Raw genomic sequence first — 16,351 nt, forward strand, 5'->3', positions numbered from 1 at the left:
AGGGGAAACAATAGGGGCAGGTCTTCCTCTTCCATGCTGATAACCTTTACAATACTTCTCACAGGCAAGGTCAAACACATAAAACCTAGACCACCTTTCTCAAAAGCCAATTCCTGAGTCGGACGCCAAGTTCAACAGACAGAAAGCCCAGCGGAGGGACTTTGTGCATGGACGTGTGAATGTGTGCGCGAGCCGGTGCTCCTGTGAACATTTTCCAAAGTAAGCCACGAGGAGCGGAGGTAAGCAGGGTCACAGCGGCGCCAGCCCAGTGGTGATTTCAGCGTCAAGCTGCCGTGCCTTCTTTGCCATGACACCAAGCACCCACTGCCTATGTCGCCCCTCAACCCCTTTCCCTTTTCCACCTATATGCCACACGCTCTCATCCATCAATTCAAGCCCTGCTAAATGAGTTTATCCAAAATGACTTACAGTGCATGGCTCACCTGCTTTCTACTCCTTGTGACCATTTATCCAGCTGTAACTTCTTGGAAACATTAAAAGAGCATTAGAGCACCAACATGCAGTGTTTTAACCTTCAAGAGATGCATGAGTGACCGCCTGGTCAATGGAGCATTAAGCCGAGCTCAAACGGCACACTAACTAGCTCGCTTTTGACACTGATTTGCGCATGTATACCTTAAAGAATGGATATTAAAATGTCTCACCATTTAGGTGATTTTAGAGTGGAAACTGTTGAAAAAACATGACTCGCGTCCACTCGAGTTAGACTTTTGAGGATCTTAATAGGTGGAAAAGCTTCTGTTTATGTTAAAGGTAGTGAAACAGGCATTCTGGTAAAAGCAACACAAGTGTCCATTGTGAGAGCGGGTCTGTGTGTCAGAATAGGCATAAACAAAGGCGTTTGCTCGGTGCATATCAGCGTACATGTGTTTTTTCAGTTAGTCTGCTGTGTGCGAGTGGGCTGGGGTGGGATTGGGGTGGTGGAGGTTATAAAGTGGAGACTAATAGCTCTCTGGGAGAAGAAGGGAGGCACAATTATGTGCAGTTTAGCAGCTAATCTGGGAGCATGGGTGAGGTCTCGGGGGACTCCTCAAGTCCTTTACTTCAAATTCCTTCTTCGATAAGCCAGACGCAGAGAGCAGGCCTGCACTGCCAGGCGCTGCCTTTCTGTCTCAGTCACACAAACAAGCTGAGACTAGAACACAAAACGCCTTGGAAGGTGGACTTTGTCTGTGTCCTTCTAATTGTCTGTCTACCTTGCTCAGAATAAAATATTTTCAATAAAAATGCACCTGTAATATGTTGTTTCAGTGTAGTCCTTCTCTCACACTAATGCACAAAGCCATAGCTTTTAGCTTTTATGCACATATTTTGGCAGGCTGCCTCATTCTTATATCTTGTATTCTATCTGTACATACACACATACAGACACAGATGAACAGAAGAAATATCTAGGCCCACTTAATCTTTAACCTCCACTTAAAGCAAACCAGTTTACCTCTTTACAACAATCAAAATGTTTTCAGTCGTTATTTCCCTCACTTAGTTTGGCAATGACATCTATTGAACTGTCTGTACATCATGCAGACATGGAAACCTAATGAGCTGCAAAACATCTTACAAACATCCTGTTCTCCCTCTAGCAAAGCAAACTAAAATCATTGATGAGTAAAAAAAAAACAAATAATATTACCTGACAACAGCGCTTCACTACAATAAGTCCAAGATGTTCAAAGAGGAAGAAAAAAGGCCAAGTTCTATACCAAACAAAGTGGTCTAAATTAGATTATGAGAAAAAGTACTGGACATATTTACTCTGATGCCCAGCACAGTTCAAAGGAATGGCAAGATCTAAAGGAACATCAAGATAAACTATAAGGGAATATCAGGATTTTCTTTTTATAATTTACAATTTATGTCAGAAATGAAGTCTAAATAAAAAGTGGAGATGATTGTATTTTTGAAATCATAATAAAAACAAAAATGTTTTTACATAAGCAATTATAAGCTTGATTCAATAACTAAATGCAGGGTGTGTTCACGGCACACAGAAGAAACAGAACGAGAAAACATAAATATACCATAAAAATAAATAAAGAAATTATTGCAAAGGGTCGGCTAAACCTGTTGTTGATTGGATATCTTTGAGGAATTACAGGCCACAAGCTGCAAGTTCAAAACAATTTAAAAGTAAAACTGTGTTTTAGTTTCAGCTTTTATTGAAAAAAAAAAAAATCATATAGAAAACAGAAACAACTATGCTGCTTTCATTGTAAAATTTCATTATAGCACTTTGGTTTGAAGCTATGAAGGCCTCTGCTTGGTACTGAGAAGATTTGCAATAAAACCCAACGTCCTCAGCAGTTTGGTAGCTTATAATTGGTTTACACTTTGATACAGCAAATTTACAATGTATCCTGGAAAACATATAAAAAGGACTGAAACGTGCAGTAGAGTGATCATTTATTGCAGTTTAGGCTCTTTTTTTTCAGTAGGCTACTTAGCGTTTAGATTAATGTTGGTCAATATCATTGTAATAATATTGTGCTGTAGTTAGTTGTACAATCCTGATGTTTTAATGTTAGTCAGTTTGACTTTAATTTTACTTAAGACTGAGATACTAAGATTTCAGAGAGATGTACAATAAAATGATCATTATTAATATTACTGTCACTATCATGAACAAAAGTATTACATGAAGTAATCAATATTTTGTATTGTAATTATTATGTGATGTAGGTATCAAATATCAAGAAATATATATATATATATATATATATATATATATATATATATATATATATATATATATATATATATATATATATATATTTTTTTTTTTTTCTTTCTTTTTTTTACGAAACATGATTGGATCAGAACTGAAGGTCCTGAATAAATGCTTTTATTACTTCTCTCCCTCTCTGTTTTTGTTTAAAAAAATATTTCACAATGTGGTTTCGATATGCGGTGCTACCGAACAGGCAGGTTCCAATTTCACACAGGCTTTCCTTACAAAAAAAAAAAAAAAAAGGCCAATTGACGCCTCAGTGTTCCGCAGAGAGCTGAAGTTTTTTTTTTTTTCTTAGTGCACTACAATAAAAGATCAGACCAGACCTCTCCATGTTGCTATTTTTTAATTAAAGGGCCTTTAAGCATAAATGATTCATTAGTTTTTATCCATCATTGGCGTTAATTATTTTTTCAGAAAATCACCATGCTTGAGGATAGAAGAATATTTTGGGAGGAGACAATGTTTTTTTTTTTTTTTTGTCCGTGAAAGCAGCACAGGATGCGAGTTGGAGTTTGTTTAAAGTGTGCTCTAATGACGCGCATTAATCTTACCTTGTAGGTTGGGTGCCATGGATCCCTCGGGGAAAATCCCGTCCTTCATATACACCAGGAGCTCCTCCCCTGCTTCAATATCCCGAACAGCTTTATAATAAATCTAAGGAGAGAAGAGGGGGATGAGGGGGGCAGGGGAGGAGACGGAGACTTTAAGTTCAAGTCAAGATGGAATAAATGAAAAAAAAAAAATGAAAATAGATTTTTATTTTTTATTTTCCTTTACCTGATCCAATTTCAGAAAGGTTGGACATCCCATTGAGGTAATTGTTTAATTTTATAAAACAATTGCCTTAAAAAATGGAACAAATAGACTAAACTGTTTTACATTATGTTTCAATTCTGAAAAAAAAAACACTACATTTTATGAAAAAATGAACAGATAATCAAATGTAATTTTACCGCTTGAAAACAAATAAAATGTATAAAAAAAAAGTCGGCACTCATATTCACGCTTTCATAGATAAAAAGTGAAAAAAAAAACTAACTTATGAGCCACAGATGTCACGCTGAGAGAAGAGTGAGCATTTAATATCAACACATTAAATGCTGATTAAATTAATTGATCAAATTTGTTTTCGACGTACTCGTAGTGATTACGTTAAAAGCATAAAAAAGAGAAGATGAAGAACGTCACAGACAAAGGCCGTTCTGCTCTGAGGCCTTATTTCTTAGACCTGCCGGGTGAAATAGTCTCACCGACTAAATGACAATTGAATAAAAATGACAAAAATAACGAAACACGATCACGTTATTCGTGTGATATTATGAAAACGTAAAGCAAGTAGACTGCGTTGAAGCAACACGGTAACCGATCACACATGCTGATTGCAATGATTTTGACCACATGGGGGCGCTCTGCACCAAGTGAAACTGCAGCGCAGCAAGGCAGCCGAAAACTCCCCTTCATACACCCCCCCCACCCCCCTCCCACCACACACACACACACACACACACACACACACACACACACACACACACACACACACACACACACACACACACACACACACAGTACAAAACCTGTATAGGTAACAGAGGCTGGGCAACTCAACTCTCAAGTCTTAGTTCGTTTAACATAGAAAACAGACAAGAAGACGATAAATGATTATTATATTATTATTATTATTATTATTATTATTATTATTATTATTATTTATTTTTTATATATATATTTTTTACAATATTTAGATAACACACACGCGCACATAATCTCTGCGGGAGCCTCGCGACGCGGGTTTCGGCCTGACCTTTCTTTTCTCCGTGAGACGAAAGAGTTGAGAAAGTTGCGCGGCGCTGCGGAGAGCCTCCAGCTGCAGTAGCACTTCAGTCCCGGAGGAGTTGGCGACGCAACCCATAGTAAGTTCACCGCGCAGGGAGAGCGAGAGAGCGAGAGAGGGACGGGGGAGACAGAGCGGGACGCTGCCGCGGCTCGGGCCAGGAACAGCAGGTCGCGGGTCGGCCGGCGGCGCTCAGTTCGCTCGGTGCGGATTCCCTTCGGCTGGCTGGGTGAAGCCTCGGCGCTCCTCTGCCGGGTTTACTCTCTAATCTAGTCACCGAGCGCGTCTTTGATGATGATGATGATGATGAGTCTCTCTCTCTCTCTTTCTCTTTTACTCTCTCTCTGTTTCAGACTCCCTCCTCTCTCTCTCTCATTAGTGATTCCCCATTGCCCCTTGGTGCTCTCTCCGTTACCCGTCGGCCACTCCTCCTCGTCTTATCTCCAGCCAAAAGGATTGAGGGATCTGCGGCGCAGACCCCTCCCCGCATCTCCCAACTCAGTGGCCGCTTCGGCCGCCTGATGAATCTGTTATTGATGTAAATAATGGATAAAGAAGCTCGGCCAGACTTGAAGTCACTCTATCAGGGATTCACACCAACAACCCACCCACGCACGCGCGTTATGTAGGCCAGTCAGTGAAAAAGGCCTCTTTTGCTATTTCCCAGGAGGCGATATTATTTCACTGGCTTTCGGATCAGCTGTTCACAGAGGTATTATCTTGAAACTCGTTCAAAATTATTTGGCATTATAGATGCACAATTATTAACATTGTTTACCCCACCCCCACCCCCAGTCCCCAAAAAAGTATTTGTCTCCTACTTGAAAAAAAAAAATAAAAAAATAAATAAATACATATTTATATTATCATTTGCAAAGATTTCATTTTTCTCCAAATCAAATAAAAATACTTGTCATTACTTAAATATTGTGATTACATATATATTTTAAAAGGAGCATTATTTGTAATTGTTTTATTATTTTTTACAAAATCAAGCAAAGTGACTCTTTAAAAAAACAGTTGAAATGCAAAATGTTATGAGTTCCAAAAAGCAAATTTTATTATTATTTTTTTTTAAATAATAAAGTAAAAAACTTTAGTATTAAATATTAAAAATCAAAAATAAATTACAATGTAAGCAAATGTCAGGCTAGATTTTCGTCTTAGTAAACACAGCCAGCTGCTAATCAAAGAATCTCCATTATATATGCTTAATTTTTACTGCAATAAAACTAATCTGAGTATGGACTTGTTTGGATTCTACATGAAGACTTCAGGCCTCCCTTGACTTCTTCCTTTCACTGTCCAGTGTTTAGGAGACAGATGCCTCATCGATCAATGCCAGCCCGTGGGGCCTGCAATAATCTCCTACTGTGGCCTCACGCACACACACACACGCACACACACCCTCGCAACACTCTGTACGAATTGATGGATCCATCCTAGGGTAGAAGGGCAGATCAAACAGCGCCAGAAAGGGCCTCCACTTCGAAACACAAAAGATGAAGGGTTGACAAGAAGGTGGACAAGGTTCATCTTCTCTTTAAAACCCCATCAACTCTTAACCCAACACACACACGCACACACACACTAGTAGCACTCATTGCACTCTCTCAGGCGTATAAATCACTAGATGCAACTGGGCCTTATGGAGCTCCTGAATAGGCTACTTGCACACCATGTTTTGTGTGACTATTTGGCTGAGTAGATCTGAGTAGATCTGAACTCATTCATTTGGAGCAAAACACACACAATCACCTACAAAATCATAGGAGACTGTTCTTTTTTTTTTTTTTTTGGTTTGCTATCATTTAACAGTGTCTGAATATTGCACGAGACAACAATTGCAAGCTGACTTAAGTGAGAAAAGTTGCTTAACATAAGTGTGTGGAAAATTGAGCAAATTCTCTCCTACCACATCCACACACACATGCACTAACTGTTCTGGAAAAAAAATCACAAAGCCTGCATTGTTTCTTGTTAAAACAATGCCAAATCACCAGCTGATAAATATCTAAATGATGCATGATTGTGCACACGTGTGTTCTTATCTTACATCATTAATGACAAATAAATTTTCAGCTTCCCTCTTAAAAGGCCACTGGCTGCGTTTGGATTTGCTTCGTGCGCACATATTTCTATAAATCCTCATGTATTGTGTATGTTGATACAGGAAAAAAAGAAGAAAAAAAAAGGAAAATAAAAATTGCAGAATGGCCTCTTAAATTATAGATTTTACCACTAAGTGGATGCATGTACGTGAGTGTGTGCATGTGTGGTTGGGCTATGTTTGTAAATAAATTATAGGGTCATACCAGCAAGCCACTACCCCAAGCAACTGGTAAGGCAAACAAAAGAAAAGCCTTTTCGATAAGAACAAACAAGTGCAAAACACATCAAAAAGCAATGGTGCACGTGGGCCCCTTTCTTTCGGCAATAATTCTCCACAATTTTCTCCGGTGCCCTGATTCTTTCTTTGACATTATGTGGCAGTAACAGGGGGCACCGATGTGAAAATCTTAAAAGGATTAGGCAGGTTGGTGTTGCCAGCCAATTGGGTGATTGTCAATCTTGGGAGGCCCCAATATTGCGCTCACCCTCCCCCTGCTCTCTTTTGCGAGGTCCCTTTTCTTCACTGGTCAGACTTTAACGTCTAAGGCCTTAGTGGAAGCTCTGGCCTGTCCCCCCGGTGTGTCACAGTGACAAGCGACAGATCAAGACGTGAAGACGGGGGGAAGTTAACAAGAAGCAGGCGACGAGAGGCTGCGACAGGAAGGGGAGTGAGACATGTAGGCATGGATTAGAAAACAAATAAGAGTGGAGTGACAGGAATGAAGGAACACAAAGCCAAGTCATATGGATTCATTTGGCTACTGTCATGTGGTTGTCACTTATTATTTTCCGATCTGTTTTACTTATAAAAAAATATATAAATATATATAAATATACATATATATATATATATATATATTACCTTATTCACACATGCTTCGAAGTAAGATTTCTCAATCCCATTTAACATATGCCACTAATGGTGTGTTCAAGTGAAAGTGGAAATTGACCCAAGAAGGAGGAAAGCAGAGTAATACCGCCAGTGTGTCAGCACAGATATGCTAATCCATTGCAGCAGTAAGTTGCGATCCACACATTGCATGGGGTTATTGTTAGTGCCTAGTTAAGCAGTTGGAGTTTTATGGGCAATGGCTGGGCATCTTTCCAAAAACATCCACTGTGCCTTGGCCAAGTTTCTTTAAACAGAAACTCCTCATAAAGAAAGAGCACGCCTTGAATAATGGTTATCATGGAAATCAGGAGTGTCTTAATATTCCTTAGCCTCTTCAGTCGGGTAATTTCTTCACAGCTTTGGCAACTGGCCCAGCTTTAGACTAACAAAGCAATCCGTGGTCATTACAGCACACACACACGAGTGTGCTCACTCACACACATCAACCCCACGATTAATGGACTGAAAGCTTTAACTGCTTCTTCCCCCTACTCGCTGCTTTCCAGTGAAATGTTATTTTTGTTTTGTTTTTTTTTTTTACATAAAGAGGAACAGAGATTCAAGTAAGACAACTCTGGAATGCGACTTACCTGGTCTCCCGTGAGATGACAGGCGGTGAGGTTCTGCTCCTCAAACGACGGCGCTGAGCGGACGTACTTGAGCCAGCTGTTGCTGGTTGCGTCTGGGCCAGTGTCCAATGCAAACTTGACATTGCCCATGTCGTCCACCACCTGTTAGAGAGCGCAGGTTCAAAAACACGACACAGAAAATGCTAAGAATTTACCTGGCGATTTTAATTGAAACCGGATTCTACACGAGAACAGGACAGTTGTTTAACTTTTTTTTTTTTTGTTTGGGATCATTCAACAAATTAGTGTAAAATAGACTAAAATTGATAAGCCAGTATATAGAAACACAAAATTGCTAATACTCTGACAAAATAATTGAAACAATACAACCAGCATTATCCAGAAAGAAAGTCATGGATCAGTCTGACACATTTAAAAGCTAATTCAACTACACAGGTTTAAACACAGGGAAATAAGAAGAGTTTTTATTCCTTGATTTATGAGATCTTCTGCTTCACCCAATAGACATGAGTTCTGATGAACTCATGTCTATTGGGATCAAGAGTGAGAAACTGACAGTGAACCACCAGAATGGGATGCACTACTTTGCTGTGATGTGATATATATATATACATATACATATATATATATATATAAATAAATGACATCAGATCAGCACCCTATCTAGGAATCAAATTATAATGTGCTTTGTGTGTCCCCAAACAGTCAAGTAATTATGTGTCAAATTATTCAGAAAGTTGGTCAAGCAGTCACTTTCACTTTCAGTCTTAGGCATCAAACACGCTGAAATGAGTGAATCCTTATATTTGCAGGCAGCATAGTGTACCATGAGATCAAATCATAATCTTATGAGATAAGTTGTGCAATATTGCAGTGAAGAAAAAAAAAGTGCTGATTCTAGTAGGTTCTTGTGACTCTGTACAGCAGTGGCACACATCTGTGCTACATATGATGTGCGAGAGCTGTTGTGCTCAAGTGGTAGAATTTTTGAATATATTAAAAAAATAAATAAATAAAAAATCCCAAGCAGCCTGCCTTATCTGGGGATCAAATTGCATGTCAAATGCATAGCTAGGCATTATTATCATATCACATTGTTTGTTCTTTGGCACTGGGAGGGAAAGCAGATAGTGCAATAGTTTTTAAGAAAACTTGAGCAAAAACAATAATCCTTCCATAACCACAATGTGGAGATTATGACTATCTGAGTTGCAGAGAGCCAACATGTCAATGGGTGTTAAGGCCAGCTAACGATGCTGGTCCTAACAAGGGAAGGAAAGAGGATAAGGAGGACGGAGTATACAAACTGGGGCTTCTTTCACTTGTCTAATGACTTTCTCTGACATGTATTGATCACCCTTTGTAACCCCTGTAGCCCCCAGAGACTCAGAGAACGGGTTTCAAGTTACCCGCTTTCACAGAGAATGGAGGCGGACGAAAGGTTGCAGCGAAGGAGGAAGAGCAGAAGAATAGAAGAAGGCCTTATTGTTAGCTGAGAAGCATACAGATAAGTACAACTTTGTTCTCAACCTGCAACATTTCTGACTAATATTATGAGTGATACATTTACAAAAGGGCAATTTGGAACTTTTTGCAACTTGACAACACAGAATATTTATCAGAGGGAGATAGCAACGAGTTTGGAGACAGCTAAACCACCTCAGGATCTGCGTCTTCAGCAAGTTGGGCTCTGATTTCGCTCCGCTACTGCTGCTGATACTGATACTGGGGAGCCAGCGTGAATCCTCTGGGGGAGAACTGGCCTGAGACAGAGCAAAACTCCTCTAATTACAACAACCAATCAACCTCGTCTGAATGCAGTGCTGACCTTTGGCTTGACTCTCTGCACTCCTAATCACAGTCAAATGTCTGCGTAAGGAAGTCGAGGTGCGATGGAGAAGAACCAATGAGCCATCTGACATTTAAAGTCGTACAAAGTTTGTGAACTTCTCCAGCTTCGCGAAGGCACGGTCACGTTTTGTTTATGTTCAACTGCTCGTAAAGTGTGAATGACCGCGTTCCTGGTTTTTGAGTTAGCATGTGCGGAAGGTGCTTTTTTTTTGTGGGTGGGTACGAGTGCCAAGTCGAGTGAGTAAATATGTTCTGGGTCTGGATTAAGGTGTGGAAGCGTGGCTTGCATAAGCGTGGCAACAGTTTGGGGCGAAGGCAGGCACACATGGTTGAGGTAATAACATCGCTGTGCCTCTTTTGACCCGAGGTGTGAGCTTACCCACCTTGTTAGCAGGGTATTTTTTAAAAATAACAATGCCCCTTGGAACCTTGGGTAAAAATAATAGTTTGACCCTTCAACAAGTGATGAAAAACCCCTACCAAAGTGGAACAAGAAAGGTCATATTTTGCTTGTGTACGATCATTTGCCGATCATCAAACCAAACCAAATTGGCCCCTTCCTTTGTGTTTTCCTTGAATCCATTTAGATATGTTCAAAATCTTATAATGGGTGTAGTCCCACATCCCTCACACGTCTACCCACTGTCCATTCTGCTCCCAATTTACAACCCAGCCTGATAAAGTCCAGACCTTTTTTTTATGTGCTAAAACAGACTCTGAAAACTAACCAGGCAGACCCTCTCAACACACACATGCTCACCTACTCCTTAGCCTAATATCCTCTCTGCAGCTGGTGGAGTCAGAGTGCACTTGTCATATTGTTACTGGGGAGCTACAACAGGTATTATAGATATTTTATTAACATATGTTAAAAATGAAGCTAAGCACCAGATGGAGACTGGGTGCACACACTTTTACGTAGTTAATCCAACATACTAGCCTTGAATTTTCCATACACTCTTATTTTACCTCCTCCTACCAGCCTAGCTCTTGTACACCCATCTGATGATTCTTAACATGAACTTAATGAGCAGCAGACCGGTGCTGGGTTGTGTGCTTTCCTTTTTTTAATTATTTTATTTTTTTTGCATCTTGGTTGGCACATGTGTGTCTTACTCTGCGTATGTGTGTTGTCTCAGAGGTTTGCTAACACCCTGTCTCTGGGTGGAAGCCTGATTTATAAGGCCTTAAATGAGGGGCAACAGAGAAGGAGAGCCAGAACAAGCTTGTGGCTGATTGTTTGTTTATTTACCTTTAGCTTTCTTTTTCATTCACTCCATCTCCCTCCATCTACACATGTCACATGGAGCAGGAGAAGGAGGAGAACCCGGCTGGAAATCGTCAGCCCCATGTGTAAAAGGGTTTTTAATAAAAGTAAACTTAGCTACCCTGAATTTTACCCCCCCAGCCACCCAAACTTTAGAAACTGGAAATAAAACCTGAAACTGAAATATGCTGTTTACAAAAGAACTCACAGTCAAATTCATATTTTGTCCCGTTGCAACTTTAAGCTTGGATATATTTTGGGAGGATTTCATGCCATAGAGCAACACCAGACATGACGTGTGGGTTGCATTTATACTCAGCCTTCCTGAGTCAATTTTTTTAGATCCATCTTTTGCTGCAATTGTGGAAACAAGTCTTTGAGGAATGTCTGTATCAACTTTGCTTAACCAGATTAAATATTGCCAATACCTCTTTGCAAACAGCTCCAGCTCAGTCAGATTTGGATAGCTCTGGCTGATTCATCCAAATCTGATGTGCATCTTTCCACACATTCCTATTTGGGTGTTGGTGTGAACTTTGACTGACTTTAAACAGGACTTCCTTTTTTTCTTCCTACGCAATTTTCTTTTTCTCACCAGTATTGTCTTGTCTCACTTGTCTTTGTATGATTGGAAGCCTGCTATTCTTTCTTAATTTTCAGATGACAGATTCAAAAGTTCTTTGCAAAATAGACAGATGATCTAATCCAGCTCTAAAACTCTCCAAAACTTTGTCCTTTTTTATGGCGTGTGTTCACCAATGTTCTCTAACAAACCCCTCGGCCTCCACAAATAGGTAGCATTGAGACTAACACTTCCTCAGGTGAAGCCCACATCCACATTTATTAAGGGATGTTATCGTAAAGACAGCTTGATGACAAAAGGATGATGCATATCGCATTGAATCATGCTTCAATAACCAGTGAAGATGGTCACCAGCTCCCCTGTGACCCTGCAAGCAAAGAAACACATTGACTGGATGCTTTCCTTGTTTTTCATTATCCTTTAATTTGTCAAATGTTCTTGTTATTACATGACCAAATTCAACAGAATTAATACCTTTGGAGTGGACTGTGATATTAAAGCCATTTTTGTCTTCAGCTTGCTAAAATTCTCTCCTTTTTCTTTTTTTTATGCTCAAATGAGTCAATTTCCTCATTCTTGTCATGCACACTGAGGTTAAACATTCATTTAGATCTTATTTTTAAGCATCAGTTTGCTGAGCTCTGTCATTCTTGCCTTCCCACTAAATTTAAAACATAATCAACGTGACAATCACTGGGATCAACAGCTCACATCAGTCAAAGTTAATTACTTAGATCTAAACCCACAAACAACTTCGAAAGGTCAAGGCACAACAGTGCTCAAGCGATTATGGGTTTTTTATTCAGACACACTGTGGAACAGGAAGGCAAACAGAAGTTGCAGGTTTCAAATTATATTTTCTCTTTTGAAATGAGCTCGTCTTCACAATTTTCACCTAACAGACTTGCAGTCATTGTCATTGTGTCACAAAACAGAAAACAAACGGCAAGAAAAATGGATGAAAGTCAATAAAATGAAGAATTCTAAGTTTATTTACCGTCTTCCTTTCCTATTTTAAAACTTGATCTGTAGTTTGCCTTGATCAAACACAATCAAAAAAATGACTCACTTGACATTACACACACGCACACCCTCAGACACGTAACATTGCGCACACACACACTCACACACACTCGCACAAAGACACAATAAGATTGCTCTGAAAGAGGAGCGGCTCTAAGTGGACAGGATGCAGAGCAAACTCCACAGGAAGCCCTGATAAGAGCACGACACTTATATCGCCCCTCACAACACAAAGGGGAACCTTTGACAGCTAGGAACCTTTAATGGCTGTCTCGGCATGCCCTCTCCTCCGCCAGTTACATCTGACGGATGTCTGTGGAGCGCTGGGCTGAATTAGTAGAGCGAAGTTGCCTGTACGGGTAGACATTGGTGACAAGGTACATATTATTTTCCCTTTGACGGAGGGCAGAAAATGGAAGTGGTTGCTCAGAGCGCTGTGGTGATTGTGATTTTGATGGGAGATGAAGAGAGGAGCAGACTTATAGCATCTGAGTCGTAACTGCCATGTCATTGTGTGTCTGAGGGAATATTTTTATAAGGTGTGATCGTGACGCTTTTGTTGTACAAGCCTCAGTTTTTCAATGTGTGAACACACCCTAGTTTGCATTCATTTGTATACATGTGGGGTAGAGAGCAAAGCAGGTTTTGTCATTTCGAGAAGGGACTGCTTTGTGCATTGTAGAGTGAAACAAAGAGAAAATACACTTTTTAACAGAAAATATCTTGAGAATTTGAGAAAAAAAAAGCATTTTCTTCTAGTGGAAAAACAGGAAATAGAGCTCGGAAAACATGCAGAGGGAAAGCTTATTCTACCTGAACGTATTCTGGGGAAGCTGCAGACTAATAAAATATGTTTCTTGGAGGTGGAAGAGTAATGGAGAAATATTTATTTTTTTATTCCAAGACTTTTTTAAAATTTTTATTCTAGCTTCAGCACATTTGCAAAGCAAACCAAAAAAAAAAAAAAAAGTGAAAAAAGAAAAAAAAACTGAAAAAACCCCCCAATAAAACTGGGGGCTTTAGGACGGGATGCATTTCCTTTTAAGGGAGCCAGGGGGCAGCCTGGCATGAAAACTCCTCAGAGGTGGGAAGTGAAACTTCCCTTGCTCTCTGCAGCTGCAGACTTATACTGTAAGTATAGATAAACACAAGGCCGGCGTGGCTGTGTAGATAATATATAAGAATGGCTGTTGGAGAATTGCATCCACTCACACGCATACACACGCACACACACGCGTGTACCCTGTGTTCTAACTCGGTCGAAAAAGACAGACATGGAAACGCGGCAGCGACAGTGACAGATTGAGTGGCTGTGAAGCGGGCTGCAGAGTTGGTTGTTAGAAGTGTTGCAAATTAAGGTGCAGCGCGACTGAAAGGAAATAAAGAGGTGTGTGTTGGAGTTTGTATCCTTTCTGGAAATGGGTCTGTTTCCAGTTGGGAGGCCCCCTTAACATGCTCACGCGCACGCACACGCACACACACCCACAGGCAGGCGGACTAATAAAGAGACTGATAGAGTGCAGATCATGAAAACGCTCCAGTGTGTTTGTAAGTCCTCATTCGGATGAGTGCGCGTATGTGTGTGTGATGGATGGGGTCCTGCAGAGAAGACCCTAGCCCCACCATATCACTCAGCAGTCTAAATGAGTGTGTCTCTGCACTCATTTGCGTGTGTGTGTGTGTGTGTGTGTGCGTGTGTGTGGACGGGCTCGCAAGCAAGAGGTCCGGCCATTAAAGTTTGTCCCACAGAAACTGGAGGGGTTTGGACGGTTTAAAGGAGATTATTCTTATTTTAATAACTTTAGTGAACTGTAACTCTGATTAAAGGTGACATGGAAAGAATGTAAATTATGACTCAATGATTTAAAAGAGACTGAAGGGGAAAATTGTGTGTTTAGGGGAGAATACCTGAAGAAAATGGTTAAATATTTTCCATCCATCCATTTTCTTATACCCTTGTCCCAAGTGGGGTCGGGAGGTGAAACAACCACGCTCATCACGTTGCAGTCCAGAGAACCTGAGATCCTGACCTGATGGGGCATTCTTCAAAACTTTAGAAAAAATCCCCAACAAAAACTGTCTCTAAACAGCTTTTATAATTAAATAGAAGCATTTCACTTTATAAAATGATGCATCCCTTTAATGATTAATTCCAAGGTAAAAAAAAAAAAAAAAAAAAAAAAAAAAAAAAAATATATATATATATATATATATATAATATGTATATATATATATATATATATATATAGATATATATATATATATATATATATATATATATATATATATATATATATATATATATATCTGTTAAGTTAAAAAATGCATACAATTTCCAGAGTTGTAAAAGGAAATTGTCATGTGAAAAGGTGTACAGTTGTATACTGTTTCCCTTTAAAATATTTCATGTTTCTATTAGAGGAAGTGACATCAAATGGTGGAAGATGGTGAACTTGAGCTTCAATGACGTCGCTTGATGTGTTTTTCCTTTTCTTTTCATTTTCATCTTCAGCATTCAGAAATGATAATCAGAAGATCCAGTTTTTTTCACACACACTTGTTTAAATAAGTACTTTTGTGAATTCATTCTGATGTAATTTTTGGAAGCTTTTGAATATTAATATTGTGAATGAAGTTGATTGTACAGGCATGTATAAATGATAAGAGTAGGTGATAAAGCATCTTTTATGATATGACGCAGACAAAACTGGCAATACTGGTTGTAAATTATAGCTCATATTTATTCCAGTGAACTGTAAAAACAAATAGATATATGAACTGTGATCAAGTCTTAAAGACAACAGCGAATGGAGAAATTGCTAAAAAATAAAGTACAACCTCACAGCCAACTCTGTTTCATCATTTCAAAATAAAATAATTGTTTCATATACGACCAATTAGACTTGACATGTGATTGTTGATTTTATTCAGAATTATATATTCACATGTCATGACAAGAAAATCAAGTTTGTTTCTGGTGAATTTCATTTTAAACTTACATCAAAAATGCAAACTCTATCTTCAATCTAGATGTAATCCATGCAAAAACATTTAACTTGCTGGAAATTTTTGCGTTTTAGTATGTAGCCATATTTTTTGTAGATTACACACAGAAGCTGATGTTTTTGTAGCATCAGGAGAACAAATGGCTAATCCAGGATTTCAAATGTAAACTCTATAATGTTTTTTTTTAAAGTAGTAAAAAAAAAAGCTTCATCTTATCTCACACAGAAAATTGCTGTCAAAGTAGAAACAAATTCACAGATCATGGCAGGAAGGACAGACAGAAATTTCGAAAGGTGATCTTTCTTGTTTTGTTGCTAAAAGAGAAACAGGAAGCAACAAGAAAGGATCGTCAAAACTCTACAAAAATTGCAGATTGGAAATTGGCCTCAAAACCGGCAGTCACACCTCTGCTGCCTTCATACCTGTACCGAGTGTCATCTTTCA

The 16,351-nt window shown here is 39.3% G+C and overlaps 1 protein-coding gene across 1 annotated transcript in view; it reads right to left on the reverse strand.

Annotated features, from left to right (window-relative positions):
- prdm16 (PR domain containing 16) overlaps positions 1-16,351 on the reverse strand; it is a 195,148-nt gene that overhangs the window by 17,688 nt on the left and 161,109 nt on the right. Inside the window, exons 4-5 of the mRNA XM_055049629.1 lie at positions 8,178-8,318; positions 3,304-3,406 (exon numbers count right to left, since the gene is read on the reverse strand). Coding sequence (XP_054905604.1) covers positions 3,304-3,406; positions 8,178-8,318 — 244 coding nt within the window. The remainder of the gene's footprint in view (positions 1-3,303; positions 3,407-8,177; positions 8,319-16,351) is intronic.

This window comes from Poeciliopsis prolifica, unplaced genomic scaffold (genome assembly GCF_027474105.1).
Source record: "Poeciliopsis prolifica strain line A6 unplaced genomic scaffold, Auburn_PproV2 SCAFFOLD029, whole genome shotgun sequence".
Taxonomy (NCBI): Eukaryota; Metazoa; Chordata; class Actinopteri; order Cyprinodontiformes; family Poeciliidae; genus Poeciliopsis; species Poeciliopsis prolifica.